This window comes from Talpa occidentalis, unplaced genomic scaffold (assembly GCF_014898055.3).
Source record: "Talpa occidentalis isolate TD23 unplaced genomic scaffold, MPIMG_talOcc4v2.1 talOcc4.16, whole genome shotgun sequence".
NCBI classification, from domain to species: Eukaryota; Metazoa; Chordata; class Mammalia; order Eulipotyphla; family Talpidae; genus Talpa; species Talpa occidentalis.
Genome location: NW_023601653.1, coordinates 82,174,001 through 82,201,679, shown reverse-complemented (window position 1 = coordinate 82,201,679; position 27,679 = coordinate 82,174,001). Strand labels below are relative to the sequence as shown.

Sequence of the window (27,679 nt, the reverse complement as noted above, 5' to 3'; positions counted from 1 at the left end):
GGGCCCGGGAGAGGGGGCAGCGTCGAGGCCGGCTGCGCGCTGAGGCCGGGGCCGGGCTGCAGGTGGGGGCGGGCGGGCTCGGTCCCGGCGCCCCAGGCCACACCTTCTCCCCACCCCTCCCCGAGGCCGGCGCGGGGCCCGCAGCGAGGAGAGAGCAGGTCTCGGGGGAGGAAGCTGGGCGGGACCGAGAGCGGCCAAGCCCCTGATGCCCCTCAGCTCCCCGAGGCCGCAGCCCGGGTGATGGATGATGCTGCTGGCGCTGCAAAGGTCAGAAGTCTGGGCCAGGAGCGGACGGAATTGAAAACAAGAGCAGAGCGGGGGTGGGTTACAGGGCCCGGGACAAGACCCACCCTCCGCCCCTCCCCACGGCCACTGCACTCGTTCTAGAAAGTGCTCCTGACGTGGAAAGCGGGCCGCGGGCCGGGGCTGCAGGATGACCCTCTCCCCTCCGGCTCTCAGCTGCGCGGGGATCCCGGGGCGCCCGCCTCGGCGCCAGGGCCCTGTGTGGCTCCTACTGCTCGCCCCAGCCGCGAACCTCTGGGTTGGCTGTGGCCAGAGTGCCCCAAGGTCAACACCACCCACCTTTGGTGCCAAAGAAGGACGCTGGCCTGCTGTCCACCCAGGAGATGGAGCCGGGGTGCGCAGCCCCAGGCGCCGCGTCGCCAGGCCCCATTTTGTGGCTAGGCCGACAACACCTGCTTGGGGACAGCAGCCTCCTCACTGCGCCGGGCACACAGGCAGCAGCCCCTGCACATGTGTGGGTGCAAACCTCTGACTGTGTGGGGGTCTGTGTCCCTAGTCTGTGACCCTCGGGGATGTGTGTGTGTGTGCACATGTGTGCACGTGTGTGCATATGGGTGTGTGCACGTGCGTGGTGCCCGCGCCCTTGTGCCTGCGCCCCAGGTGTGTGGGGTGTCTCAGTGGCCCAGGTGTGCCATGTGTGCTGCTGTGTGCGCCCGCCCTGGTGGGGCGCCCCGGGGTGCATCTGTCCTGAGTGTGCTGTTGTCCCGTGCTCCCTCCACCTCTGTTATTGTTGCCTCCGCCTGCGGGGTGTCTGAGTGTGCACAGGTGCGTAGTGTAGGCAGGTGTGCGCGCCTCGCCTGGCGTGCCCCGCGCGGGGGCAGGGCCGCCGTCTCTGCCTGCGGGCCGCGGGCCACGCGAGCGTCGGGAGGCGCCTGCGGCGCGAGTGTGCGGCTCCGGCGCCTGTGGCTGCAGGTGTGCGCTCCGTGACAGCGCGTGGGCGTGTGCCTGGGTGTGAGCCGCGCGCTGCCGTGTATCCGAATGACAGTGACGCACGCGCGCGGGTGTGAGTGAGCGCGGGGAGCCCCCCCTCGCTCGCATCTCCATTGCTCCCGGCTGGGCCGGCCCCGCGCGCAGCCTCCATCCATTATTGAAGAAACAGCCGCGTCCGCTCCAATCACATCCACACGCCCCCACGCCCCGCGCGCCCCGCGGCCCCTCTGGGTGCCGGGGCGGGGGAGCCGCGGCGCAGCTGGGGCTCCGGGCGGGGGCGGGCGCGTGACCCCGAGCCCGAGCCGGCGGGGCCGGGACGCCGGGGTCCCGGGCGGGCAGCGCTTGGCAGAAGCAGATGGCGCGGGCGTCTTTGTCTGGCTCGCGGCCGCGCGACCCCGGCCCGGCGGCCCCGGCTGATGCAATCGCGGCTCCTCGGCGCTGGGACGGCGCCCCTGACGGCGGCAGCGGGGCAGAGCCCCGGGGCGCAGAGCAGACGGGGGGCGCCGCCTCCCCGCGCCCCCCTCCAGTGCCCGCGGGAGGACGCGGGCGGGCGGGCGGCGGTGACCCGGAGGGGCCCCGGGCAGTGCCCCAGGCGTCGCCAGGCCGCCCCGCTGGACGGCTGCGGCCTCCAGGCCTGCGCGCCGGGCGCGGGCGGGGGAGCCGGGGACACTGAGGCGTTTGCAGGGCACTGAGGGGGAGACGCGAGGGGAGAGGCGAGCGCGGCGGGCGGGGACGCGGGCACAGCCGGGCAGAGCCCAGGGGGCCAGAGGGCGCGGCCACCCGGCGGGGCAGACCCGGGCCGAGACAAAGGCGCGCCGCGACGGGCGGGGGCGCGGGGGGGGGCGCGGGGCGCAGGGGCGCGCAGAGCCCGGCCTGCAGGGGGCGCTGAGCCCGGGCGTCGGCGGCGCAGACCCTTCGGGGAGAGAGACCAGCCCGGCCCTGGGGTGCCGCCCGCGCTGGCGGCGGGGGAGTCCCCGCCCCTGGCCCCACGCACGCCGGCAGCGCGGGGCCCCGGCCTGGAGGGGGGGCGGCGGGGGCGGGACCCGCCTTCCGGGCGCTCACACGCGGGCGCGCCGCGGCTCCCCGCCCGCACGGCCCGACAGGGGGCGCCCGAGGGTCACCCCAGAGCGCGGGAGCGCAGCTCGGCCTCCAGGGGGCGCCCCGCCACGGCCCCGGCGGCGCGGAGCGCGGCTCCCGGACTCTCCCGCCCGGCGCGCGGGGGTCCCGGGGCGCCTCGGGGGTCCGCGCCCCGCCCCGCCCCTTCGGAGGAAGCGCGAGGAGTGGGAGGAGATGGGGTCCACAGAGCACCCCCGAGGGGGGCCGCGGGAGGAGGCCGAGCAGGGGAAGGGTCGAGGAGCCCCAGAAAGGCCGCAGCAGGGGCAGCGAAGTGCTGAGGCGCGCGGGGAGCGGGGTGGGGGGCGGGGGGGCAGGACGGGCGGGGCGGCGGAGGAAAGTGGGGGGAGGATCCTGGGGTGCCGGCCCGGGTCCCCCCGCGCTCACCGAGAGGGCGGGGAGGTGGGCGCGGGGTGCAGCGCGGGCCCAGCGCCCCTCGAGCCGCGACCCCGAGACCCGGCGGGGGCGCGGGGGACACGGCCCCCCGCGGCGCCCCGGGAAGGCGGGGCTCGGCGCGGGCCCCCCGACACCCCGCAGCCCCTCCCCCAGCCGCGCGCGCCGCGAGTCTCCCCCTTTGTTCTCGCCGCGTCTCTGACACTCCGGCTCGTTATCCCCGCGGAGGCGCCGCGGCTCATTACGGGCGCCTGTCAGCGCGGGCCCGGGGGGAGCGGGGCGCGGGAGCGAAGGGGGAGACCCCAGCGGGGCGCGGGGGCTTCCTCCCGCTCCTCCGGGCCCGCTCGCCTCGGGGAGAGGCGGGGGAGCGCTGGGGAGAGTGGGGTGTCGGGGAGGCTGGCTCCCCGCCCTCTGGGACCCCGGGCGGGGGCAGCGAGGCCTCCGTCCCGCTCCGCGGCGCTTCCTCCCGCGCCTCCCGCTCTCCGTCCCCCTCCGTCCTCGCCGCCCGCGGCCCAGTGGCCTTCAGGGACCCCACTTGCCCCCCACCCCGGCTGGGGCAGGGGGCCAAGCACGTCTCACAATCCCCTAAACTCTGAGAAGTGATTTATTCTTTTTTTAAGGGTTATTTGTTCATGCACGCAAGAGCTGGGGTGCAGGCCAGAGGTGGGGGTGAGAGGACTCCCCAGAGACCGGGCGGGGAGCGGAACAGGTGGATCCCCTGAAACCCACCGCTGAGGGGAGCGGCGGGAGGCAGGCGAGGGCAGCTCCCCGGCTGGGGATTGAACTGGCGCCGCAGCGCCGCGCGGGGCTGCTCCACGGTGCCGAGGCTCTGCGGCTCCCCCCTCGCGCCCCCAGGGAGGCCCCAGAGCGGCTGGGTCTATCCTGGGTCAGGCCTGAGACGCGCCGCTCGCGGAGCCTCGGCTCTGCCCCAGGCAGCCAGGCCCGGAGAAGCCCCCCTGGCCGGCCGGGGCGCGGGCGCACTCGGGGCCAGGGACACGGGCCGCGGCCTCCGGGCCTCGCCGCCCTGCGAGTGTCAGGGAAGCGCCCGGGCTGCCCCTGGCCGGGCCCGCTCCCCGCTGAGGACGCGCCCGCCGGCCCCGCGGGTGTCTGCGGGTGTCTGCCCGGCCCCCGCGGGGCCTCGCAGGCTTTCCCGGGGCCGCAGCCGCCTGCGCGCCTCTGCCTGGGCCCCGGCGCCAGCCCACGAGGGGTGTCTCCCGGGGCCGGCCCGGCCGTCTGGGGAGCGCGTGGAGGAGCAGAAACTTCTCTGCCCCCCAACAGGTCCTGACCCCAGCGCGGAGCCGCGGGAGGAGGCGGGGTGGGCGGGGTGGGGTGACGGATGAAGTGGGCTGGGCCCGCCCGGGCTGACCCCTCCCCAGCCGGGGCGGGACCCCAGGAGGAGCCGGCAGTAGCTGCTGGAAGGGACGGGGCAGCACGGAGACATGGCAGGAGCCAGCCTGGGGGCCCGCCTCTACCGGCAGATCAAGAGGCATCCCGGGGTGAGTGGGTCCCCGGGGCCGCCGATTCTCACTTCTCCTGGGGGCCCCCAGGCCTCCCCGTCCCTGCCTCCTGCCTAGTTCCCCATGTCCCCACGCTTTCCTCGGGGCGCCCTCACTCTCGCTGCGCTGTGCCCCCCCCCCGCCCCGTCCCTTAAATCCACCTCGGACCAGGTTGCTGGGGGTGAGGGAGGCGATGGCGGGCGGAGGTTCGAGGCCCTCTTCCCGGAGAGACCTGGACCCGGGGGGTGACGCCGGATGGGGAGAGAAGCTCCTGAAGGGAAATTGGGAAGGGGGTGGGGGGCCCTAAAATCGCCCTTCCTCTTCCCTCAGCTCATCCCGATGATCAGCTTCATCGGCCTGGGCATGGGCAGCGCTGCCCTCTACCTGCTGCGGCTCGCCCTCCGCAGCCCTGACGTCTGGTGAGCGGCGCTTGGACCCGCGGGCGCCCACGCGGGGAGAAGCGGGACGAGGAGGCTGGGGCCTGGGGGAAGGTGACCCAGGCCGAGCGCCCAGGCCGCAACCTCGGGGCGCCTCGGGCAGCTCCCCGCTGGCGCCCGCTCCGGCCGCGCGCGCCCCCCGCCCCTCCGCGCGGGCCCCCCGACGGCTCCCGCCTCGGAGCGCGCGCCCGGCCCGCTTCCGGCGACCGAGCCCGCGCCGCTCCCGGCCCGGTTGCCATGGCGACGCTGCTCTGCCGGCCGCGCCGGCGGCCTTTGGGTACCGCCAGCTCCGCGCCGAGGCCGGGGGTGTGGCCCGGCGCGCGGCTGTGGGCTGTGGGCGCAGGGCGGCGGGCGGGGCAGACTCCCCGGCCCGGCCAGGGGGCCGGGGGGCGCTGGGGTGGGGTTCCCTGGCCCCGTCAGAAGCCCGGGGCCTGGTGGGATTCGACGGCCCGCGCTGAACCTCAGCCCCTGGGGAAGCACGGCCGGCTCTGTGGGGCTCACCCGAGGTGGGGGGCGGGCGGGAGGCCCTGCGCCGGCTGTCGGTCTGTCCCGGCCCCTGGCGACCATGCTGGCAGCGCCTTGTCCTGCTTGCCAGCACCTGCTAGCGTTTCCCTTCCCGTCGGCCCCCTGGGGACCCCCAAGGAAGGAGTGGAGGTGCTGGGCTGGGAGCAGAGACCCTGGGTTGTCACCTCAGGCTTCATCCTGGCTCCCCCAGAGGAAAATCTAAACCTCCCCTCCCCCCCCAGCTGGGACAGGAAGAACCCGGAGCCCTGGAACCGCCTGAGCCCCAATGACCAGTACAAGGTACCTCCTGGTGGCTCTGGGGCTGCACCCCCATCTACTTGTCTCTTGGTTGCGGGACCCACCCCTCAGCACCCCCACAAGCAGTGGGAGGCCGGGGGCACTCAACACAATCCCCTTCCCCTCCCGCAGTTCCTTGCCGTTTCCACTGACTACAAGAAGCTGAAGAAGGACCGGCCAGACTTCTGACCTGGGCTGGGGTGAACGTCCCAGTAACCACCGCCAGCCTCCCAGCCCCCACGTCCAGCTCCTGCTTACACAGGCGGGTTCCCACGCAGAGGGGGGCGCCTCCCCCCTCCCTCTTCCCATGTTCCAGCGGAAGCGCCTCTGACCCCCAGCTTGAGTCCCTGGGGTGGTGGTGGGGGAGGAGTCAGGGCGCAGCAGTATCCAGGTCAGCCCAAAAGGCCCTCCCCAGCCCCCCACCCCTCCCCAGGCCTTGCAGGGTGTGGCCAGGCCACGGCTACGTGTTAAGCGTGGCCTACGTGAGCCAGGAGCAAGCAGAGGCCTCCGAGTGCCAAGTAACGACGTGGCAGGTCCCACATTAGCCCAGGCCCCAGGCGCTGGTCCAAGGCGGTGCCGCTCTGGCTCGGCTGGGCTCGTCCCGGGCTGCCAGCCTGCCCGTGAGGCACTACACCCAGGGAGGAGCCGGCTCGCCCAGCCTGCTGCCTCCCGCCACGGGCACACCCCCCACCCAGCACCTGGGCCTCCCCTGCCATCCCCCCGCCCTCCCTTGCTCCCTCTGTCCCTGGGGATCAAACAGAAGCAGCCGTGGGCAAAATACAATTTCATTTAACAAATTGAATTTGCTGCGCCTGCTAATCACGTCTGGTGTCGGCTCTGATCAGAGACAGGGAGGAGGCGGCAGCCCCGGGGGTCCTCGTGTGGTGGTGGGGGGGGAGGGAGAAACACAGTGGGGGAGACAGACCAGCACGGGCCCCGGGGACCCCCTCCCACAGTAACAGAAGCCCAGGGCAGGTTAGCATTTTATTAGATAAAAACGGAAAGGAGGTGCCGGGTCCTTCCTCTGGCTCACGGGGCGGCGCCCCTCCCCCGACAGCAGGGCGCGGGTAACACTGAGATGGTGGGAGACGTCCTGGCAAACAGCCCCCCGTCTTCTAAGTCCTGTTAGGAGATCTGCTCAGCGGCAAATCGTGGGCGGGGACCGGGAGCGGCTCTTCCACGAAGCGGGGGGCTTGCCCCAGTCTGGCACAGAACCCGGGCGGCGGCGAGGAAGAAACCCCGTCTGCGCGCCTCGGCTCCGGTGCCTTCAGTGCTCCTCGAAGCCAGGCATGGGGAAGGCCCTGGCAAAGCGCTCCACCCGCTGCCTGAGGTCAGCCAGCTGATGTCTGGTTTCTGGGTCGCTGAGCAGGAAGGATTTGAAGTCCTGGAGCTTGGCTAGAGGGGGGGGAGGGGAAGGTGGTCAGAGCCGGGGGGAGGGCAGCTGGGGCGCGGGCGGGCGCTGGAAAGCGGCAGGGGCGTGCCCCGCACTCACCCGTCTTGCTCTTCACCTCCAAGCCAATGCCGACACCTTCATCGATGAAGCCCACGACTCGGCGGAAGTCATCCTCACGGAACTGCCGGGAGGTCAAGGCGGGGGCCCCTGGCAGAGGCAGGAGAGGGTGAGCAGGGCCCACGCGCGCCTGGCGGCCACCCACCTCCCGGGCGCAGCCTCACCGAGCCGCAGGCCCCGGGCGTGAGCGCGCTCCGGTCTCCGGGGCAGGTGTTCTTGTTGGCCGTGATGGACACGAGCTCCAGCACCCGCTCGGCCCGAGCCCCGTCCAGGCCCTTGGGCCGAAGGTCCACCAGCACGAGGTGGTTGTCGGTGCCACCTGAGGCGGGGACAGTCACGGGGGAGCGGTGAGCCGCGGGCCTCTACTGAGGTGGCAGAGCCTCTCGCCACTCCCCCGGCTCACCCGACACCAGCGAGTAGCCCCGCTCCAGCAGGGCGTCCGCCATGGCCTTGGCGTTCTTCAGAACCTGCAGAGAATACTCCCGGAACATGGGGGTGCAGGCCTGGAGAGCAGACAGCACCTGTGACCCCAGGCCCCGCCCCTCCGCCCCTCCACCCCCGCGGTGAGGACCCCCGGACTCGGCCCCTCCCCTCCCGGGTAGGAAAGCGTAGGCCTCAGCCTCCAGGCCAGCCCCGCGCCGGCCCGCACAGGCTTCCCGACCTGCTTCAGGGCCACAGCCACGGCGGCGATGGCGTGGTTGTGGGGGCCCCCTTGCAGGGAAGGGAACACGGCAAAGTTGATTCGGTCCTCGAACGTGTACGGGATCTCGCGGCCAGTCTTAGGGTCCACAGTCCGTACCCCCTTCCGGTAGAAGATGAGCCCTGACCTGCGTGAGAAGCGGCTGTCAGAGCTGAACTGAAAAGGGCGAGCCGGGAAGGCCGGGGGAGCTGGCGGGCCAGGCGCCCCGCGCGGCTCCGCTGTGCTCGGGGAGCCAGATTCCAGGCAGCGGGAGGGGCAGCCCCTCAGCCCTGCCCGGCCCGGCCCGCGGGTCAGGGTCAGGCCGGTGCGCGCTGCAGGTGGGAACCATCTCCTCAAGGACTTCCTCTCGGCCCAGCCGGCACCGCCCGGGAGCAGCGTGGGAAGGGGGGGAGGCGAGCCGGGGTCTCCGGGAAGGCTCACCTGGCCCCCCGCAGGGTCTTGTGCGTGGTGGTGGTGACGACGTCCGCATGCTCGAAAGGGGAGGGGATCACCTTGGCCGCCACCAGGCCGCTTATGTGGGCCATGTCCGCCAGCAGGTGTGCGCGGACCTCATCACACACCTGGGCAGAGGACAGGCGTCGGCCCGGGGAGGCCCGGACAGGCAGCCCCTCCTCCAACACCTCCCGCCGTCCCCGCGGGGCGCGCCCACCTCTCTCATTCGCGCGTAGTCAATGAGGCGGGCGTAGGCGCTGGTGCCGGCGATGAGGAGCCTCGGCCGGAAAAGTCGAGCGGTCAGCGCCAGCTGCTCGTAGTCGATGAGGCCGGTCTGGGGCTGGACAGGCAGACAGACAGCGCTGAAGCCCTGAGCAGGCAGCAGGGTAGCTCGCGCTCCTCCTCGACCCCGAGGGCCCGGGATGCCAGTCCTCGCCTCCCCGGGAGCTGCGCCAGGCCTGCACGGCCCCCCGCCCACGCCTGGGCGCGCTCACGTTCAGCTTGTAGGGCATAGACTCGAAGAAGATGGATGTGGCTGAGATCCGCTTGACGTCAGACATGTAGCCGTGAGTGAGACTGGCAGGGGGAGAAAGTGAGAAGGCGTCAGGGGGGCACAACTCCCAGACTTAACCCTTCCTGCCACCCAAAGGCCCATCTCTGGAACACCACTCCTAACAAGCACCACCCTTGCAGCCGTCCTCTGTGGCGCCCACCCCGGGGTTTTATCTCCACCCACGCTGCCGTGCAGGGCAGGGAGGGGCGGGTCCCACCCGCGGGGCACATGTCAATGTTCCCTCAACCACTCCTCTCCCGCACCCACCTGCCCACCGTGGGTCCTCTCCTATGCCCACCACCCAAGCCGTCTGTACTCACTGGCCCCCATCAGGCAGGTCCAGGCCCATGATTCGGTCGTGAGGCTGCAGAAGGGCTGTGTAGGCGGCCAGGTTGGCCGGGGAGCCCGAGTAGGGCTGGACATTGACTCCCCACTGCGCAGGATCCAGGTCAAAGGCCTCCAAGGCCCGGCGCTGACACAGCAGCTCAATTTCATCCACCACCTCTGCTCCCCCATAATATCTGCCACAGGAGACAGGTATACACAGGCTCAGAGGGCCTCCCTGGTGGCCTAGGGGTTAAGTCTCGGCGCTGTCACCCCTGGGGCCTGAGGTGGACCCCAGCCAGGGAGCTATCCACATGGAGAGCAGACCTCTCCTGTCTGGCCACTGCTCCCCTCAGCCGTGGATTTCAGTGGATCTGCCTGTTCTGCTCCCCACTCTGTCTCTGGTGAATCTTCTCACACCCCGCCCCCCCCGCACCTCTGGCCTGCACCCCAGTTACTCTACAAAAATAAATAAATATTATTAAAAAAAAAAAAGGCCCAGAGAAAGGGCTCCATCCTCCCCCTCGATCAGCAGCGAAGAACAGGGAAGGCTACTCCTCTGCATACACTGGAGGGTACAGACAGGTGCCCCACCTGGGAGTGCCATCTGTGATGGTGCCCGCCAGTCCTCACCTCTTGCCAGGATATCCCTCCGAGTACTTGTTGTTCAGACAGGACCCCAGGGCCTCCAGCGCAGCTCGGCTGCAGAAGTTCTGCGGGGAGAGGGGCAATGTCAGAGGGCACTGAGGCCCTTTCCCTAGACCCCCCCGTGCCACCCTGCCAGAGCCCCAGGCTGCAGGGTGCCAGGCTTCACAGAAAAAGCTCTGCTCATTCAGGGTTCCTTGCCAGGCCTGGGACATGGGCAGAAACCCAGAGGCATCCTCAGAAACCCAGTCGTCAGGACGCAGGTCCCCTGCAAGGCCACTGCCACTGCTTTCAGTCCCTCTATGTTTCCAAGAGCGGGGAGGGCCCAGACTAGAGTGTAGGGGCCCCGGGAGGCTCTGTAAGTTCTCGAATGCTCCCGGTCCATGCCCCAGACTGGCCCTGCCTTTGCCTCAGAGGACAGTAAGAGGGCGATCGGCCCAGCAGTAAGGTCCTGCCTCTGCAAGGAGGGTCTGGAGAAACAGCAGTAAGATGACCTGTCAGCCCCAGCCCCCGCGCCCCTCCAGGCCCTCTCCCCGGGCCCCACCTCTGAGGCGATGAGTTCCAGGCCACGGCACTGCCTGTCCTTCTCCCTCTGCAGCAGCTCCCACACCTGAGGGTCACTTTCTGACAGGCTCTCCTGGCCTGTCCAGCCCCTGGTGGCTTCTCCAGTCTGGGTCCGGGCCGCCTCACGGTGCTGGCCCCGCAGGGCCGGCCTCCCCAGCTGACCACATCTCCGCAGCGGCTAGGGAGGAAAAGCATCCACAGTCTCTCAATAAACTCCACGCTCACCTGGCACCGGCTGCCCGAGGGCTGCAAACCCAGCAGCCAGCTGTCCAGGCTGTTCCAGTTCTCACCCCACCCCCTCAAAAGCCTGGCCTAAGAGCCAAGGTTGAGATCAACGTCCAGGGGGTGGTTCTGATTCGGTCCATTCACCTCACCTCAGGATCTCCCTCCTCACTGATCCGTGAACCACTCTGCACCGCCACAGGGCAAAGTTTGTTCTCCAGAAGACTATGCCTCTGGAACTCGGGGAACATTCACTGAGGTTCCAGCACCTCCCCCGCACTGCACAAAAGGGTCCCCCCTTAGGGCCTTCATAAACTGGTACCCCCACGGGGGAGAATGGTTAGGGGGTGAGGGTCTGCTAGCAGAGAAGCCAAACCCCACATTCTGTCTCTGTGCCCCCCACTTTCCACCTCCTTCCAGCCCACACAGCTGTGGGACCCCCGATGCAAGCAGCGGGCCCCGGTTGCATCAGCTGCGCCGCTCAAAGCTGGCGGGAGAGGCCAGGCAGGCCGGCCCGGCGGGGACCCCGCTGCTCGCCAGCTCAGGGTCACTGCCTCGGGTCTCGGCCTAATGCCACGTCAGGAGGCCCAGCGCACACGGTCGCGGGGACGGGGGTGCGGTGGGGGGCGATCGTGCCCCAGCGCGGCCCCGGGGGCCTCCAGGGCTCACTAGTTGCTCGCCTGCACCCCGAGAGCACAGACCACGTGCGTGGAACTGAAAAGCCGGAACCCCAGAGTTCGCATGAGAAGTGGCAGGAGGGGCCTGCTTTCCACAGGCCATCACTGCGGGGACGGACTTACCCGAGTCGCCCACAGCAGGGAGAAGGGCAGCATCGCAAGCCCAGGCGGAGCAGCAGGAGGCCAGCCGCGAACTCGGCCGAGCGAACCCCGAGGCGGGAGAGCGACCCGAGGGCGCATGCGCCAGGAAAGCGGCGGGCCCCGCGGGGAGGGCTGCGCATGCGTGAGGTCCGGGCGCTTCTGGGAGTTGTAGTTTTCTCCTTTTCTTCCGTTTTCTCTCCCTCTCTCGTCCGAAAGCTGAGAGGTCCAGGGCTGCGCGCCCCATCTCAGTGTTCCGAATCTCTTCGGGAGCTTCCCCCTCGCGTGTTGTCCAAACGACAGTCACTGGGGGCCCACTGATGGCCTAGCACTGCTGCTGCCTGGGGACTCCCGACGTCGCTGGACAAGACAGCGGGGTGCACCGAACAGCACCCTGGATGAGAGACCTGAGTCCACGTGTCAGATCTGGGGCTAACCAGCAAGTCAGCCCATCGGGGCACCCTTACGCTCGCTTGCAAAGCCGCAACAACATGTGGTGGGGAGTAAATGAGACTTTGCATGGAAACATTCTCTGGGATGGACTGTCCTCCCGCTGGTCCTCTGACCACACACCTGCGTCCTCCGTGGTCCTCGCCTCCTCCTCCCCCTGGAACATCTGGGCGTTGGTGAGGGATGCTGTCCTCTCACTTGTTGAGCTCTGTTCCCTGTTCATCCCTTTTAGGGCTACAGATCCTTGGAACTGGAAGAACATCCCTTTTATCCTGCGCTCACCCTTTGGGGGAGGGACTTTTTGACCCCTCCAGGAATAGGTTCCCAAATCTGGACCTCAGAATCGCCTGGGAAATGTGATACACATATGAGGGTTGGGCCTCAGCTCACAGGTTCTGATTGAATACATTTGCCCACTCCCACTGACATACAGCAAACCTCCTCAGAGGTTTTAATATACAATGAATCCGAGAACCACTGCCGTACACAGCAACATGGCACACTCACTCATTCATTTATTCACTCAGTCGACGCATACTCTGTGTCAGGTGTCCCATAGTCCTGGAGATCTAAAAAGAGAGCAGGGCCTCTCTGGCGGGCAAGGGGTTGAGCGTCAGCACTATGAAGCTCTCCACAGCCTCTGCAGCACGAGTTCCATCCCTGGCCAGGCTGCTACCCACATGGCACAGCAGACCTCTCCTGTCTCCCCGCTGCTCCCCTCAGCAGTGATTTTCAGTAGATCCACCTGTTCTGCTCCCCACTCTGTCTCTGGTGAATCCTCTCACCCCCCGCACCTCTGGCCTGCACACCAGCTCTTGTGCATAAATAAATAAATCTTTAAAAAAATGGAAAGAAATCACTGACTGCTGGGATAGCAAGAGGGAAAAAATAACAAAATGTAGCAAGTGCCATTACCCAGATGTCCACAGCTCTGGGAGGAGGAGAGGGTAGCTGTGAAGGAGGCAGTTTCCTGAGTCAGAGGATTAGAGGGAGACAGCCCATCAGGAAAAGAACATGTCCACATGCTCTTTAGGACACACTTTTTTTTTTAATTAATTAATTTATTTATACAAGCACTGGGTACAGTCAGAAGCGCGGGAGGGTGAGAGAATTCACCAGAGCCAGAGCGGAGAGTAGAACAGGCAGACTGATGGAATACACTGCTGAGGGGAGCAGCGGGCGGCAGGAGTCTGCGCCATGTGGGACCCTCGCTGGTGGCCGGGGTGCGGCTGAGGATCAAACTGGCGCTGCAGAGGCTGTGGGCAGCTTCACAGCCCAGCGCTCAACTGCTGCGCCACCAGGGGAGGCCCTAAGACATGCTTTTTTAAAAATTGAGGTACAGAGGCCTCCCTGATGGCGCAAGGGATTAAGCACTGCACTGTGAAGCTGTCCACAGCCTCTGCAGCAGGAGTTCGATCCCCAGCTGGCCAGGGAGCAACCCACATGGCGCAGCAGACCTGTCCTGTCTCCCAGCTGCTCCCCTCAGCAGTGTATTTCAGTAGATCTGCCTCTTCTGCTCCCCACTCTGTCTCTGGTGAATCCTCTCACCCCCTGCACCTCTGGCCAGTACCCCGGCTCTTGTATGCATAAATAAATAAATCTTTAAAAAAATAAATTGAGGTATAATTGACATAAACATTCTAGTAGCCAGATGCATGGCATATTGGTTTGATATTTATATATATTACAAAATGATCACCACAATAAATGCAGTTAACATCTGTCACCATACAGAGCTACATTTTTTTCTTGTGATGAGGAACATCCTTTTATTACCACTTTGGAAGCGAGGGGGCTGAGGTCAGCTGAGGCCTAATCTGCTAATTCCAATCACTTTCGCGGGACCCGCCTACCAGGGGTCCCCTTAGCTCTCGCCGGCCTTTCTGCCCGGCCTGGCCTGGGCGCTTTTTCCAGCCTGGTGTTTTCCAGCCTGGCTTCCTCCTCCGCCCATCTCTGACCCCAAGGCACTTGCACCTCCCTCCTTTCAGCTGAGTCCCTCGCCCATCTGTCCGCCCGCCCAGTATTTAGTTTTGCTGACCGATTCTCACCCCCAGGACCATCTGGGTCGGAGTCACCTGTGACTCAGTTTCCCGCGGGCGCAAGGGGCCCGCCCGCCCCGACTCGGTGCCCAGACCCGGGACTCCGGGCGCAAGAAGCTGAAGACAGAAGTTGTTCTGCGCCCCGGCTTGTGGGTACCCCTCCCTCGCCCCAGCCGGGGGTCCCGAGGGGCGGGGGGCGAGCGAGCTGGAGAACTGCTAATGAAGCCGCAGCCAATTAACGCCCCGGCCAGGGCCGGGGGCGGATAAAATTAGCCGCGGCGGGCGCGGGAGGGAGCCGCGGGCGTGGGCGGAGGGCGGGCGGCGGCCGGGGGGGCTTGTTTGCGGGCGGCGCGCGGCGGCGGCGCGCTGGGCTCTCCAAACTCGCCGCGGGCCCTGCCCCCACCCTCGCCGCGGGCCGCCTCCCCCCTCCGCCTGCAAACTCAGCGCCCACGAAATTAGGAAGGGAGAGGAAGATCGATGACTCCAGACCCGCCGACACCGCGCCCCTCCCCCCGCCCGCGGCCGGGCAGGTGGTCCGCGCCCCGCCCGCGCCCCCGCCGGGGCCTCCGCGCCGCCCCACGGCGGCCCGAGCGCTGCTGCGCCCCTCGGGGAGGAAAGCCCCGCCTCGGGCGGCGCCCCGACCCCGAGGGCCGCCCCATCCCCGCCGGGCCGGCCCTCGACGACCTCCGGGACGCGCTCGGCCCCTCCCGGCCTCAGTTTCCCTCCAGAGCGCCGGGGGGGCGGGCCCGGCCGGGTCGCCCGGACGCCAGCCCGCAGCCCCCCGCCCCGCTCCCCCCACAAAGGCCTCACGCAGACGCGTATTGGATTTCGCTTTATTTTGTTCCCTCTCCCGTGTGTGGCGGCGGAGAAACATCACCGCGAGGCGGCGGGCGGGGCGGGCGGGGCGGGCTGCGGGCGGGGGCGACGGCCTGGACGCCGGCATCGCGGCTGGGGGCGCGGCCGGGGCGGGGGGCCGCGGGGGCGGGCGGGGCGCGCACGGGCGCGGGGGGCGCAGCGGCGGCTCCAGGCCTGCGCCGCCTTCGCGTGGGGACGGGGCGGGGCAGCTCAGGGCCCGGGGGGCGGGGAGGGGAGGCCGGGCGGGGCGGGGCGGGGGCCGGCGCTGCGGAGGCTGCGGGCAAGGGAGAGGCCGACCCCGCGCCGGGGCAGAAGGGGAGCCCAGTTTGGACGTCGGGGCACGCGGGGGCCGCCTCCGAACCCCGTCTGCCTGGGACCGCGCTCTCCTCCCCCACTCGGGGTGGCAGCCCCGTGGGCACTCCCCAGAAGGCGGGGGCCCCACGCCGGCCGGTGGTCCCCGGGGGCCTGTGCGCCTCGGTGCCCAGAGTGGAAGGGGCGGGCGGGGCGCGGAGGGAGCCACTGCGGGAGGCCTGGGTGGGGGGGCGGGGAGCTCGGGGCTGGGGCCGGGGCGGGAGGCGCTATCCAAAGTAGGGGTGCTCGCTCTGGAAGTTGTAGTCGGGGCACACCTTCTGCACCAGTTTGTAGTCGAAGCTGAGGAAGGAGACGAAGATGCAGATGACTTTGAAGGGCTTGGCGCACAGCCAGGCGGCCTGGCTCTGCGTGTGCTCGGTGAAGCAGGCCTGCGAGGGGTCGTACAGGCACGGGCGGTGCTTGCGCGCGCGGTTGGTCTTCTCGTACTCCACGTGGCAGTTGAAAGCGCGCGACTCCTTGGCCCCAGGCACGCCCAGCGCGCCCCCGAGCGGCCCCGCGAGCGCGCCCCCGAGCGCGCCCCCGAGCCCCGGGGCCGCGATCCCCAGCGGGGGTCCCAGCGCGGGGAGCACCCCCTCCAGGGCCAGCGTGGACTGCAGAGGGTGGGGGGCGGGCCCTGGCAGCCAGACGCCCCCAAACTCGACGCGCTTAGAGGGGGGCACGATGCTGACGCTGAGGTTGCCCAGGCTGGAGGAGTTGTGGCGGAAGTACACGCTGAAGGTGCCGTTCACGTGGTCCACGATCTTGCCCGTCACGAGCAGCGAGAACTTGAGGGTGTGCACGCGGAAGTAGAAGTCGCCCCAGCCGAAGATCTTCTTGGCGCGCGCCGCCTTCACCGACGGCTTCCTCTTGGCGCGCGGCGCGGGCACCGACCCCGCCGCCCCCGCGAGGGCGCCCGTGTGGTTCGCCGGCCACGCCCAGCTCCAGGCCCGCGCCGGGCCCGCGCCGCCCGAGGGCCGGGGCTCCGGGAGCGGCTGGCCGGGGGCGGCCCCGCGCAGCTCGAGGTACTGCGGCCTCCCGGACTCGGGCATCTGGGCGCTCACGACCTGTGGAGGGAGAAAGAGGGCGAGGAAGGGACGCTGGGGTTGTTCTGGCGGCCCCAGGGGACAGCCGCGGGGAGGCCTCGGGGAGCCCTTTCCACGGGGAGCCCAAGACGCAGGGGCGCGCAGGGAGCGGCCCTTTCCAGCTGCGGCCCTGGCCGGGGCCCTTGTCCAGCGCGCGGCGTGTCTGCACAGGACGCGGGGGTGCTCGTGCTCTCCCCGGGCCCGGGCGGGTCAAGAAAGTCGCAGCCCGTGCGGGTCCGGGTGCTGGACCCTGCCGGGGTGTCCAGCCTAGAGGCTGGGTGGTTGGGCCGCGTGGACTGGGCAGGCCAGGCCGTGGCTGCTGTCACCGCTCAGTGTCAGAAGAGAGGTGCTCGCTCCCCCGGCCTCTCAGCGCCCCCACCCGGCCTCAGCCCCCGCTCCCCATCCTGCGGGTCCACAGCCCGGCCCAGGTGAGGACAGCAGTGGGGATCCGGGCTCCCTGGGCGGAGCCCCCTGGGGCCCTCCAGGGCTGCTCCTGCCAGAAGGCCGCCGGCGCTGGGGCCGGCTCCCAGGGCAGAAGCTGCACCAGCCCCCCACCTGGCTCGCGTCTCAGGTGGCGAGCGACGGGGGAGACAGCCCGGGCGCGAGTACAAGATGGATCGAGAGGTGGGAGCGGCAGGGCCAGGCCCGGGCCATCAATTACCCGGGGTGGGGGCCCGGCTGGGAGGGACGCGATGGCGGGAGCAGGAGAAAGAAATATGGAGATGCCGCTCCGGCGGGCGCGGGCGGGAGGGAGCCGCGTGTGTCAGGGAGGCTGCGCCGGCGGCCTCGGGGCTCGCGTGGCCCTTCCTGCCTGTGGGTTCAGACGGGGAGGGAGGGAGGGGGGCCATGCGCGTCAGTCTGGGGGGGCTGCTTCTGGTAGCTGGGATGGCGTGTGTCTGTGCCTGTGGTGAGGGGGGCGGCCTGCGGCGGCCGTGCATGCGCGCGCGCGTGTGTGTGTGTGTGTGTGTGTGTGTGTGTAGCTGGAGTGACTGTGTGTGTCTGCTGGTGGCTGGAGTGACTGTGTGTGTCTGCTGGTGGGTGTGTGTGGCTGGAGTGACTGTGTGTGTCTGCTGGTGGTTGTGTGTGTGGCTATAGTGACTGCTGGTGGTGGTTGTGTGTGTGATTGTAGTGACAGTCTGCTGGTGGGTGTGTGTGGCTGGAGTGACTGTGTGTCTGCTGGTGGGTGTGTGTGGCTGGGGTGACTGTGTGTGTGTCTGCTGGTGGGTGTGTGTGGCTGGGGTGACTGTGTGTGTCTGCTGGTGGGTGTGTGTGGCTGGGGTGACTGTGTGTCTGCTGGTGGGTGTGTGTGGCTGGGGTGACTGTGTGTGTCTGCTGGTGGGTGTGTGTGGCTGGGGTGACTGTGTGTGTGTCTGCTGGTGGGTGTGTTGGCTGGAGTGACTGTGTGTGTCTGCTGGTGGGTGTGTGTGGCTGGGGTGACTGTGTGTGTCTGCTGGTGGGTGTGTGTGGCTGGGGTGACTGTGTGTGTGTCTGCTGGTGGGTGTGTTGGCTGGGGTGACTGTGTGTCTGCTGGCGGAGGCTGCATGTCTACTGTAGCTGCACACATGTGCTGTACGTGTGTCTGCACTGACTGTCTTTGTCCTGCGTGGTGATCCAGCGCATCCTGTGTGCCTGGTGCGGTTGTGCGTCTGTGTGTGTGTGAGCGTGACCGCCTGTGATTCCCCGGGGGCGTCAGCTTCCCCGCGCGCGAGCGCCTGTCATCTCAGGCCCCGCGTCTTGGGCTCCCAGGGTTGCGTGTCGTGTCTGCGTCTCCACAATGACAGCACAAGTGTGACCCGCTGTTTCTCCCGGGGATCCAGGGGTGGGGGTACAGGTGCCCCAGGCACCCCACAGCGGCCGCGAGCTGAGCGGTGGCCGGTGAAGCGGCCGGCGGCAGGGCCCCTGGAGGGCGCACGGGGTGCTGTGGCCTAAGGGGGCGCCGGGGGTGCAGCTGCCGGGCTGGAGTGGCCACGCCTGTGCGCGGCCCGCAGCGCCCGGGTTCTGAACGCCGCGCGCCCCCGTCATGCATATTTATGGCCCCCTCGTTCCTCCGTCCTCCTCCCGCAGGTGGGGGGGGCCGGGAGTGATAAACTCAGACAGACGAGCTCAGCCTGCGAGCACCACAGTGGGGGCCCGAGGGGGCTGGGGGAGGGGCTGCCGGCGGGGGGGGGGGCGCCCCGCGGGGTCACGGCCCCAGGAGCCGGGTTGGCCAGGGCTGAGCTGGGGGGGGTGCGGGAGACGGGGTTTGGTGTTTCCAGGGGGTTTGGTGTTTCCAGGGCGAGGCCAAGGGGTGCATGAGTGGGGGGGCCTTGCGCTCAGACTCCACCTCCTCGACCCTCTGGATCCCGCCGCGGCCCTTTCTCCGGGCGGCCAGCCGTGCCGCCCCAGGACCCCGAATGCCCCCACGCCCCCCGGCCCCGGCGCCACCCCCGCCCTGAGTTCGGCTCCGGCCTGCCGAGGAGCCGCGGCCGGGCAGGGCCTGGAGAGGCGCGTCTGGGGTGCGGGGCGCCTGCCGGCCCTCTGATCCGCACGCACTGCTGCCCACGCTTCCCCGAGCCCCGCACCCCCTCCCCGGGCAGCGACCTTGGTGGGGCGCCCAGGGGCGAGGCTGCGGGCAACGAGCCGGGAAACGGGGCGCGGAGGGTGGGACATGAAGGCCAGGCCGCTCCCTCCGGCTCCGGCTCCCTCCCCGGCGCCCCTTCCCGCGTCTTCGCTTCTCCCCCCAACGCTTCCCCGCCCCCTCCCGGCCCCCCGCGTCCCCGGGACGGTCCCGCCCCCCTGTCCCGGGGCGTCTGTGTCTCCCCCGAGGGTGGGGCTGGGGGTGCGGCGGGCCGGGGCGCGGTGCTCCCCCCGCGGCGGGGGCGTCGGTGCCGTCCGAGGGGCGCTCGCTCCGGAGCCGCTTTAATTAGGCTAATTGGGCGCCGTGACATTTGCGGACGCGGCCCGGCGGTGGGCGGAGGACGGGCCGCGGCGGTGGGGAGGCGGGGGGTGTGGTCCCCGCGCCCCCAGTCCCCGGCGGGGCGGGCGGGAGCCCAGCCAGGAGCGCTTCGCCCCCCGGCCGGAGCCCGCGCTGGAGGGGAGCTGGGGCGCCTGGAGGGGAGCTGGGGCGCCTGGAGGGGAGTTGGGGCAGCTGCCCGCGAGGAACAAACTCCACTGGGGGGGGCGCCCCTGGACGGGGTGCTGGGAAGAGGGGGAGGCCCGAGCCCGCGGCCCCCAGCCGCATTGCGGGGCACCCCTCCCCGGCCGCCGGCGCCGCTCCCGGCTGGGTCAGGCGGGGCCACCCCGACTCTGACTGACGGGGGAGGCGCGGGCTCGGCCTGGCGGGGAAGGGCGGGAACAGCCGGGCCGAGCCGGGGCCGTGCAGAGGTGGGGGGCGGCGTCAGGGGGTGCGGGGCTGGGGCTGCTGAGAACCGCGGCGGCTGTGGGGGTGAGGACAAGTGCGGCGGGAGGGCCAGGCCAGGGCGCCGGGGGCAAAAATGGAGGCGGGCTGGGGCCTCGACAGGGCGGGCGCAGCGGAGGCAGGTGGGCCGGGGTGACAGGGTGGGCAGGGCCGGCAGAGATGGGGGGTCAGATGGGGCGGGGAGCAGGGGATGGGTGGGGGACAACTGGATGGGAGCCAGAGGGAGGCCTGGGGGGGGCAGGGGCGGAGAACAAGGGATGGACACTGGGGGGCTGGGGAGGGCAGGGGCGGGGGACAAGGGATGGACACTGGGGGGCTGGGGAGGGCAGGAGCGGGGGACAAGGGTGGACACTGGGGGGCTGGGGAGGGCAGGGCAGGGGCGGGGGACAAGGGATGGACACTGGGGGGCTGGGGAGGGCAGGGGCGGGGGACAAGGGATGGACACTGGGGGCTGGGGAGGGCAGGAGCGGGGGACAAGGGTGGACACTGGGGGGCTGGGGAGGGCAGGAGCGGGGACAAGGGATGGACACTGGGGGGCTGGGGAGGGCAGGGGCGGGGGACAAGGGATGGACACTGGGGGGCTGGGGAGGGCAGGGGCGGGGGACAAGGGATGGACACTGGGGGCTGGGGAGGGCAGGGGCGGGGGACAAGGGATGGACACTGGGGGGCTGGGGAGGGCAGGGGCTGGGGACAAGGGTGGACACTGGGGGGCTGGAGAGGGCAGGGGCGGGGGACAAGGGTGGACACTGGGGGCTGGGGAGGGCAGGGGCTGGGGACAAGGGTGGACACTGGGGGCTGGGGAGGGCAGGAGCGGGGGACAAGGGTGGACACTGGGGGGCTGGGGAGGGCAGGGGCGGGGGACAAGGGTGGACACTGGGGATGGGCAGAAATGGAAACGGGATGGGGGCGGGGAGACGGGGGCGTGTATGCGTGTGGTGGGGGCAGTAACGGGGGTGCAGGGACTATTTGGCAGGAGCTAGGCTGCTGGGGGTGCAGAGACCTAGGGGCGGGGGTGGGCAGGAAGGCCGGCGGGCCTGAGATGGGGTGCGGGCCAGGAAGGAGGGGGGCACGGCCAGGAGCTGAGGGCAAGTGTAGGTGACGAGTCAGGAGGCGGCGCAGCCCGGCAGGGTCGGGCCGAGGCGGGGCCGGGCGGCTGGAGCCGGAGACCCCCGCCCAGCCCCCGTAGCGTGCGGGGCGCCCCCGCGGGGCGGGCTGTGCCCTTGGGCCGCGCCCCTCCCCCGCCCGCCCGCCCGCGGCCTGCAGCGCGAGGCTCACCGTTATCTGAATTTTGATTTTATTTTATTTTATTTTATTTCCCTGCTTCCTACAGCCGGCGCAGTCCCCCCGGGAACGGCGCCCCCCGCCCCCCGCCCCGCGCCTCACTTTATTATTGCAATAAATGTGCCTATAAAGGCGCGGGCTCCGGGCGCGGCGCGGGGAGGCGGGCGCGGCGCGGGATGCAATTTCCCGAAGCCGAGCCGGGGGCGGAGGGGGGTGGGGGGCGGGAGGGGGTGGGGGGTGGAGGGGCGGCGGGAGGGGGAGCCGCGCGGCCTCCAGCGCTCCCGCCAGCCGCCCCCGCCCCCGGCGCGCGCCCGCCGCATCCCCCGCGGCGCCCCGGCCCGCGCCCCCCCACGACGGCCCTCCCCGCCCCACGGAGGCCCCGGGCCCCCACCCTGTCCCCGGGCCCCCACCCTGTCGAGGAGCAGGGCTGGGGGGAGTTGCCCCATCTCCCCGCCAGTGACTTCATCTCTGACCCCTGCGGTGACCCCACCTCTTCCCTGGCTTCTCTGGGGGCTCCTCTCTCCCCTTCCCCATCTCTGGCCCCAGTCACCCTCCCGCGCCCCGTTACGGCCCCCCCTCCTGCCTCGCCTCCTCCCCCGGCACCCGGCCTCCTCCGTCCAGCTCCCCCTCACCTCAACCAGTGATCCCCTAAATTCTGCTTTGCGACGCCTCCCCCTCCCACACTGCAGACTCCGGCCTAGGGAGCTGTCAGCGCCCCCTCTCCGGTACCCCTGGCCCCGCTGAGGCCCCTGATTACCCCCAAATCCTCATCACCAGCTCCAGGCCCAGCCGGGGCTGCACGTGCCTAAGTGGCCCAGTCAGAGATTAGCCGAGGGGCAGGGAGGGGGTGCACAGGTGGGAGGGGCCGGGGCCAGCTTGAGAGACAGCTTGGGGGGCCTAATCCTTCCCCCAGGCAGGGCAGAGCTGGGAGATCCCACAGGGCCCCGCCCCTGCTCTCCCCAGCTAATTGGTGATTAGTGATTAGTGATTAGTGACTATTGATCGCCTGCTGGTTCTCCAGGGAGGCAGCTGCTCTGCTGGGGGCGCGGAGGGCGGAGAGGGGAGCAGGGGAGCCCCTACCGGGAAGACTCAGAGGAAGGCCTGGAGGAGAGGCCTGAGCCCAGGGGCAGTGGGAGCGGGGAGTCGCTTGCCGGGGAGAAGTGGGGAGCCCAGCCCTGCAGGGGGGCTTGGGGCGGGGTCGGGGATGGGGTGAGAGTACTTGGCAGTGAGGGTTTCCAAAGAAAACCTCGGGGAGCTGCCCCGCCGCCTCTCGCCCAGCGTAACTCGCTGCCAGGCCTGGCCCAGAGCCGCGCGGACACGCAGCCTGGACACAGCAGCCCCTCCTCAGGCTCCAGCCCCGCACCCCTGCCAGCCGCGCCCAGAGCCCCGCCAGATGCACTCAAGCCCAGCCTCACACACAGCACCGGCGCCCCAGCACACGGGGTCCCCTCGGGGTGCACACGGGCACTCCGACGCACGCACACATGGACGCCCGCGGTCTGCACACGCAGTAGACACACACAGGCACACGAGCCGACTAAAGGGCAGGTGCCCCCCCAGCAAACCCACACCCCAGCTCGGAGGCCCGCGGCTGCAGCTGTCCCCGCACAGCTACGCCCCTGTCTCCGTCCTCACGCTTCCCCTCCATCAAGTCTCCGCCAGATGTTCCATCCCCTTCAGGGGCAAAGGAAATGAAAGCACATCTGCCCCCGGGAGCTTATCTGAGCACGAGGGGGGAGCGGAGGGGCGCGGGAAGGAAGGTGGGGCCCACCCGGCCCTCTCGCAGGCCTCCTGGCACCGTGGCTGGGCCCCAGCCGCCTGAGCCCTCCAGGGGCAGAGTGGGAAGCAAGTCCCGAAGTGGCTCTGCCCCTGGGTGTGGAGTTTGTGGGGGGGCCCCGGGCGCAGGCCAGCCTCAAGGTCACCGGCCGCTGGAGTCAGCGCCACCTGCCACGCTCGCAGGGCAGCTCGCGCCCGCGGGGGCTGCTGAGTGCGATTTGGCGGAGCAGGCGGGGGTGCGAATGTTGGGGGGAGCTACACCCCTTCCAGACGCTGCAGGGCCTGGGGGCTGGGGTCCAGGGAGTAGGGCTTGGGAAGCTGCCCCCAAACTAGGTAAGTCACAGTTGGGGTGCAGGAAACAGGTAAGGGCCGGGCAGGGGAGGCTGACGGGAGGAGGCAGGGGCCGGCCCTGGCGGGACACAGAGGGACACGGGGGGCGCCACGGCTGCCCGGGGAGGCGGACACTTGCCCTCGGCCACTGAAGCCGCCGCCCTGCAGCACGCCCGCCACACAGGCCCCCGCGCCCCCGGACCCCAAGCAGCCCGGATGCCCCTGCGCGCACACGGCACGGGGCCGACGCCTCCAACTTGAGAAGGGGCAGGTCACGCCGGGCCCCTCGGCCTCCGGACCGCACTCGGGGACCTCCGGGCACGGCGGGCGGGGGGCGGGGGAGCCTCGCGGACGGCCCCGCGGCGCGCAGCCGGGAGAGGGGCGTGTCCGGAGGCCGCGCGGGGCCGCGTCTCCGCGGGCCGAGCCGGGGACCGCAGCGAAGTTCGGCCGCGTGCGGGCGCGCGCCTGGCAGGGCTCGGCGCGCGGGGCTCACCTGGCGCGGGGACGGGCGCGGGGCGGGCGCGGAGGCGCGGGGCTGCCACCCGCCGGCGCGTCTGTCTGTCTCGCACTCCCGCTCCGTCTGGCGCGCTCGCGGGTCGTGCCGCGGCCCCTCCCCCGCCCGGGCCGGCTCCGCGCCGGCCCCCGCCCGCCCCCGCCCGCCCCCGCCCGCAGAACTTGCGCGGGGCGCGCGCCCGCCGCGGAGGGGGCGACTGTCTGTCCGTGCCCCCGCGCCGCGCAAAGTTGGGGCGCTCGGGGGGGGCAGGGCGGGCGCACGGAGCCCCTCGCGCCCGGACCCCGCGCCCGCGCCCGCCGCCGGCGCGGCCGCCCTCACCTTCCTCAGCAGCCACGGGCCGAGCAGCAGCAGCAGCCATTCCGGGGGCAGCCGCATCCTCGCGGAGGGCGCGCGGCGGGCGCGGGGCGAGCGGCGGCGGCGGGCAGCGCGGGCCGCGGACTGAGCCGAGCGCCGAGCGGAGCGCGGCGCCGGGGGCGGGGCGCGGGCGGGGGAGAAAGTTGGGTCTGACTCCGGCGGGCGGCGGGGGGCGGGGCGGGGCTCCGGCGCTCCAATCCCGGCCGCGCCCCGCGCGCCCCCTCCCGCCCGGCCGGGGCGCCGAAGGTGACTTTCACGCGGGCACGCCCGGCACGCCCCCCGCCCAGGTGCCGCGCCGCGGGGTTCGGCCGCGCCCCGCGAGCCCCCGCCGTGCGCGACGCGGAGCGGCCGGCCGGCCTCGGGGCTCGCGGGCCGCGCGCGGGGGGACCCCTGAGCCCCCGCGCCCCGGGGCAGGAGCGGGGCCCGGGCGGGCGGGCGGGGCCCCGGGCGGCCGCCGCGCGCTGACGGGGATGGATGGGCGCCCCGCGGCTCATTCGGCCCGGAGATGAGAATCATTGATCACGGACGGAAACCCCATCCCGTCTGTCAATAGGCCTGACGAACGGCGCCCGCCGCCCGCGCCCGGCTGGAAGCGCCTCCGTGGTCTGACACCCCGCGCGGGGCCGCCGTCCGCCTCTGCCCCCGCGCCCCGCCAGGCCCGGGCCTGCCCGGGGAGGGCGGGGCGTCCCCTCGCCTCGCCGCCCGGCCTCGGGGTGCAGGCCCCAGCCCTCCCCTCCGCTCGTCCCTCTGTCCCCCTCAGCGCCTCCAAACCGGCCCCTTCCTCCCGGGCCCTGTCCTTGTCCCCGTCCCCAGGCGCAGCCCGCCTGGCCGCGCGGCGCCTCCCCCAGGCCGGCCCTTCCCCGGGCCCTCAGCTGTCAGCCGCTGCTGCGCGGGGCTGGGGCCGTGGCCTGACAGCGCCTGGGCAGGAGCGGGGCGGCGGGAGTGGCCGGGGGCGCAGGCACACGGCGCAGACCCCGCGCACACCCGCACGGGCAGCCCACACCGCCGAGGTGGGCACCCAGGCGGGCGCAGCAGGCGGCGCCAGCACTCGCCGCGCACACAGGGCGCGCGGGCTCTCCCAGATGGAGATCCCGGGCCAGGGGCACACGCACAGGGACAGACAGACAGACAGAAAGCACCAGAAGACGAGCACACCCGGCCAGCACGCAGAGCCCGCACCCTCCTGGCCTTGGCGGGGAGACAAACAGCCACAGACAGGCGGACGCACAGGGCGTCACACTCAGCCAGGTGTCCGCTGCCCGCCAGCGGCCAAGGCGAGCCAGGCGGACAGAAGCCTGCGGCGGGCACAAGGACACCCCCGGGGCGTGGGGGACGCTAGGATGAGCGGACAGATGCGGAGCCAGCCCGGGAGGCAGCGCGGGAGGCGGGCCTGGGGCAGGTGGGGCCGGCGGGGCCGGCAGGGCCAGGCCCAAAGCCGGGGCCTCCAGCGGAACCTGAGCCGGGGCGGAGGCGGGGCAGCCTCTGCGCGTGGGGGTCAGTGGGCGCCGCTGGGCCTCGGTGCTCGGGCCACGGTCCACGCCCCGTCCCCGCCTGCTGCCGCCCTGGCCCTTTCCATGGCTCCTTCTGCCACGCAGGTCACCCCCTTCTGTCCCCCACTCTCTGGCTTCTCTGCTGTCTGTGTCTTTCCCCCTTTGTGTCTTTCACTCTGCCCTGCCCTGCCCTGTCCAGCCCCGTCTCCTCTCGCGGGTCCCTCTGGCCAGGTGGGGCGCTGGGGGCGCTGCCTCCGGCGAGGTGGGCGCGCGCCAGCCAGCCCTGCTGCCCAGAGGGTGCTGACCGGAGGGGCGTGTGCTCCCCTCCGCAGCTGGGGCCCCTCGCACACGCCCGGGATCTTGAGGCGACAGGCAGAGAATCAGTGGCTCCCTGGGGGCGCCAGATGCGCGGCTGGCAGAGGGAGGGGGGCTGGCGGCGGGGACCCGGCAGACGCCGGGGAGGGAGCGGAGCGGCTGACAGCGGGAGGGGGTGCGGCGGGGCCGCCCGGGGAGGCAGCGCGGCCGGGCTGGGGTCCTCTGGCAGGTGCTTAATTAGTGCGCGCGGGGAGGGGCCGTGCCGGGCGCCAGACCCGGAGCCGCGGGGGTGCCGGCGCCACCTGGCGGGCGGACGGGCGCGGCGGCGCTGGGCGCGAACAGGGACGGCCTCCCGCAGCCGCACCCGGGCCCGCAGCCCCACCCGGCCCCGCAGCCGCACCCGGGCCCGCAGCCCCACCCGGGCCCCGCGCGCGCCCGGCCCGCCTGAGCCTCGGCGCTGACCGGGGCCTGAGCGGCAGGAGACGCGAGCCCGGGGCTGGGCGAGCCGGCGGGGCGCTTGCTTCTGGCGCTGCCCAGACCCGTAGCTTCTCCGAGAAAGCACCAGAGCAGGGCGCTTGGGGGGAGAGGTGGAAAGGCGGGGCTCCCCCGCGGGCCGGCCAGGGCTCCCCGAGCTCACGTGCGCGCCTGCGAGGGGCGCCGGCCTCCGCCAGCCCCGGTGAGCAGACGGACAGAGGCTGCGGCGGACCTGGGTGCCCGGACCGGGGCGGGCCTGGAGTCAGCGCCCCGGGGGTCCTGGAAGACGCGCGAGCTGCGCGGGGGCGGCCTGGGGCGCGGCCCGTCGGGGTCCCCAGCGGCCCCGCCCTCCAGGTCCCCTCCCCGCCCTCGGGCGCCCAGACGGCTCCCCCGGACGTGCTTCCAGCAGGCAGTGGGAGCCGGCCGGGGCACCCCGAGGACCGGAAGACGCTTCCCACCCCGGCTTGCGCCTGTCCCGCCGTGGCGGCCGCGTCGGGCCGGGCGCGGGCCGCGTCCACCCACGAAGCGACGAGGCAGAGAAGCCGATCTCGGAGCCACGCGTCCTCGAGCCAGGGGGACACAAGACCCAGAGAGGCAGCCGGCGGCTCAGGGGCACCCGCGGGCGGGGCCTCCGGCGCGGTCCAGGGCCGCCCCCCTCCCTCGGCAGGACGCGCGGGGCCGCTCCGGGGGCGCGGGAGCCTCAGCGCCCGGCTGCGCCCTCTGCTGGCCGAGGCGGGCAAGCGCAGCCGCCGCCGCTCACGCCCACAGGTAGACAAAATCGGCTTTTTTTTTACAATTTTATTTATAACAATATTTGTGTTATTTAGTTGTAAAGGAATTCAGCAAAAATTATTAAAACGTTCATGTCCCCAAAACGGGGCTGCCCGCTTGCCCTTCCTTGGCGCGCCCGCCTGTGCCTGGTCCTGGGGGAGGCCGGGCCCAGGCTCACCAAAGAGGCTCCAGCCCTGGGAGCTCGGGGGGCGCTGGGGGGCCTGTCTGGGAGGGGGACTGACCGTGGCCATCTCAGAGGGCCCCGAGGGCCGGAGCGGGGGCGCGGACGACCTTCCCCAAGAACTAAAAAAATCCATCCTTTCCTTCCTACCTCAGCCGGAGCCAAATCTTCCAGACAGGGGCGCGAGGCTCTCCCCAGAAGGAGCCCCCGGAGCTGAGGGACGGGGTGAGGGGCGAGAGCCTGACAGAGTGTCCTGGGCGGGGGGGGGGGGGGGGGCAGCGCCACCCGCTCTCCCCGCGGGGTGCGCTCCTGGGAAGGCGGGAGGCAGGGCTCCGACCCCCGAAGGCAGCGTGGGGGTGGGTGCCGAGGAGCAGGCAGGAGGGAGGAGAACGGAAGGAGATAATACTGTGCTCACTTGCTCACTCACATATAAAAAGTAATTCCTTCATTTTTACATTTATACATTCCGGCAGCGCCGTGGCGGGCTGGCTGGGAGGCGGGGCTGGCGGGGGGACGCTCTGGCGGGGGCAGGAGGCGCTCTGGGGGCGTCTGCTGGGGAGAACCCTATGCCAAGGGGTCCCCTATCTCGTCCTCAGGGCCCCGGCCCAGGAGTTCTCTCTTCTCGTCCGTGCTGGCCAGGGAGTGGCGGCTGCCGTGCGCGCCCATGTAGAGCGTGGCGTACACGGGGTTGGTGAAGTTGGTGGGCTGCAAGGAGAGCGGGCTCAGCCTGGGCTCGGGGCTGGCTCTGGGGCGCGGGGCTCCCCCCGCCTCTGTTGCATCA

The 27,679-nt window shown here is 71.1% G+C and overlaps 4 protein-coding genes across 5 annotated transcripts in view; 1 reads left to right on the top strand and 3 right to left on the bottom strand.

The window, feature by feature from the left end:
* The first annotated feature begins 4,167 nt into the window (after nucleotides 1–4,167).
* NDUFA4L2 (NDUFA4 mitochondrial complex associated like 2) lies at nucleotides 4,168–6,256 on the top strand. Its single transcript, XM_037515043.2, has 4 exons — nucleotides 4,168–4,235; nucleotides 4,566–4,654; nucleotides 5,419–5,476; nucleotides 5,606–6,256. Exons 1-4 carry the CDS (start codon nucleotides 4,179–4,181, stop codon nucleotides 5,660–5,662), a joined length of 261 nt encoding a protein of 86 aa, XP_037370940.1. The 5' UTR covers nucleotides 4,168–4,178; the 3' UTR covers nucleotides 5,663–6,256.
* Nucleotides 6,257–6,262: 6 nt separating this feature from the next.
* Nucleotides 6,263–11,316, bottom strand: SHMT2 (serine hydroxymethyltransferase 2). The gene is given in 13 exon segments (XM_037515042.2): nucleotides 6,263–6,868; nucleotides 6,966–7,073; nucleotides 7,148–7,162; nucleotides 7,165–7,302; nucleotides 7,387–7,486; nucleotides 7,645–7,810; nucleotides 8,104–8,243; nucleotides 8,333–8,455; nucleotides 8,610–8,691; nucleotides 8,989–9,189; nucleotides 9,626–9,705; nucleotides 10,182–10,379; nucleotides 11,224–11,316. Coding segments are annotated over 13 exon segments (1,512 nt in total). The 5' UTR covers nucleotides 11,257–11,316; the 3' UTR covers nucleotides 6,263–6,740.
* A 3,827-nt stretch (nucleotides 11,317–15,143) lies between these two features.
* NXPH4 (neurexophilin 4) lies at nucleotides 15,144–23,688 on the bottom strand. The gene is made up of 2 exons (XM_037515455.1): nucleotides 23,632–23,688; nucleotides 15,144–15,997 (listed from the first exon to the last, which is right to left on the bottom strand). The coding sequence occupies exons 1-2, from the start codon at nucleotides 23,686–23,688 to the stop codon at nucleotides 15,161–15,163; spliced, it is 894 nt and encodes a 297-aa protein (XP_037371352.1). The 3' UTR covers nucleotides 15,144–15,160.
* A 3,041-nt stretch (nucleotides 23,689–26,729) lies between these two features.
* LRP1 (LDL receptor related protein 1) overlaps nucleotides 26,730–27,679 on the bottom strand; it is a 72,953-nt gene continuing 72,003 nt past the window's right edge. Inside the window, exon 89 of one of the 2 annotated variants that reach the window (XM_037515041.2) lies at nucleotides 26,730–27,603. In XM_037515041.2, coding sequence (XP_037370938.1) covers nucleotides 27,463–27,603 — 141 coding nt within the window. In that variant the 3' untranslated portion in view covers nucleotides 26,730–27,462. The remainder of the gene's footprint in view (nucleotides 27,604–27,679) is intronic. The other variant, XM_037515040.2, reaches the window with a different exon arrangement.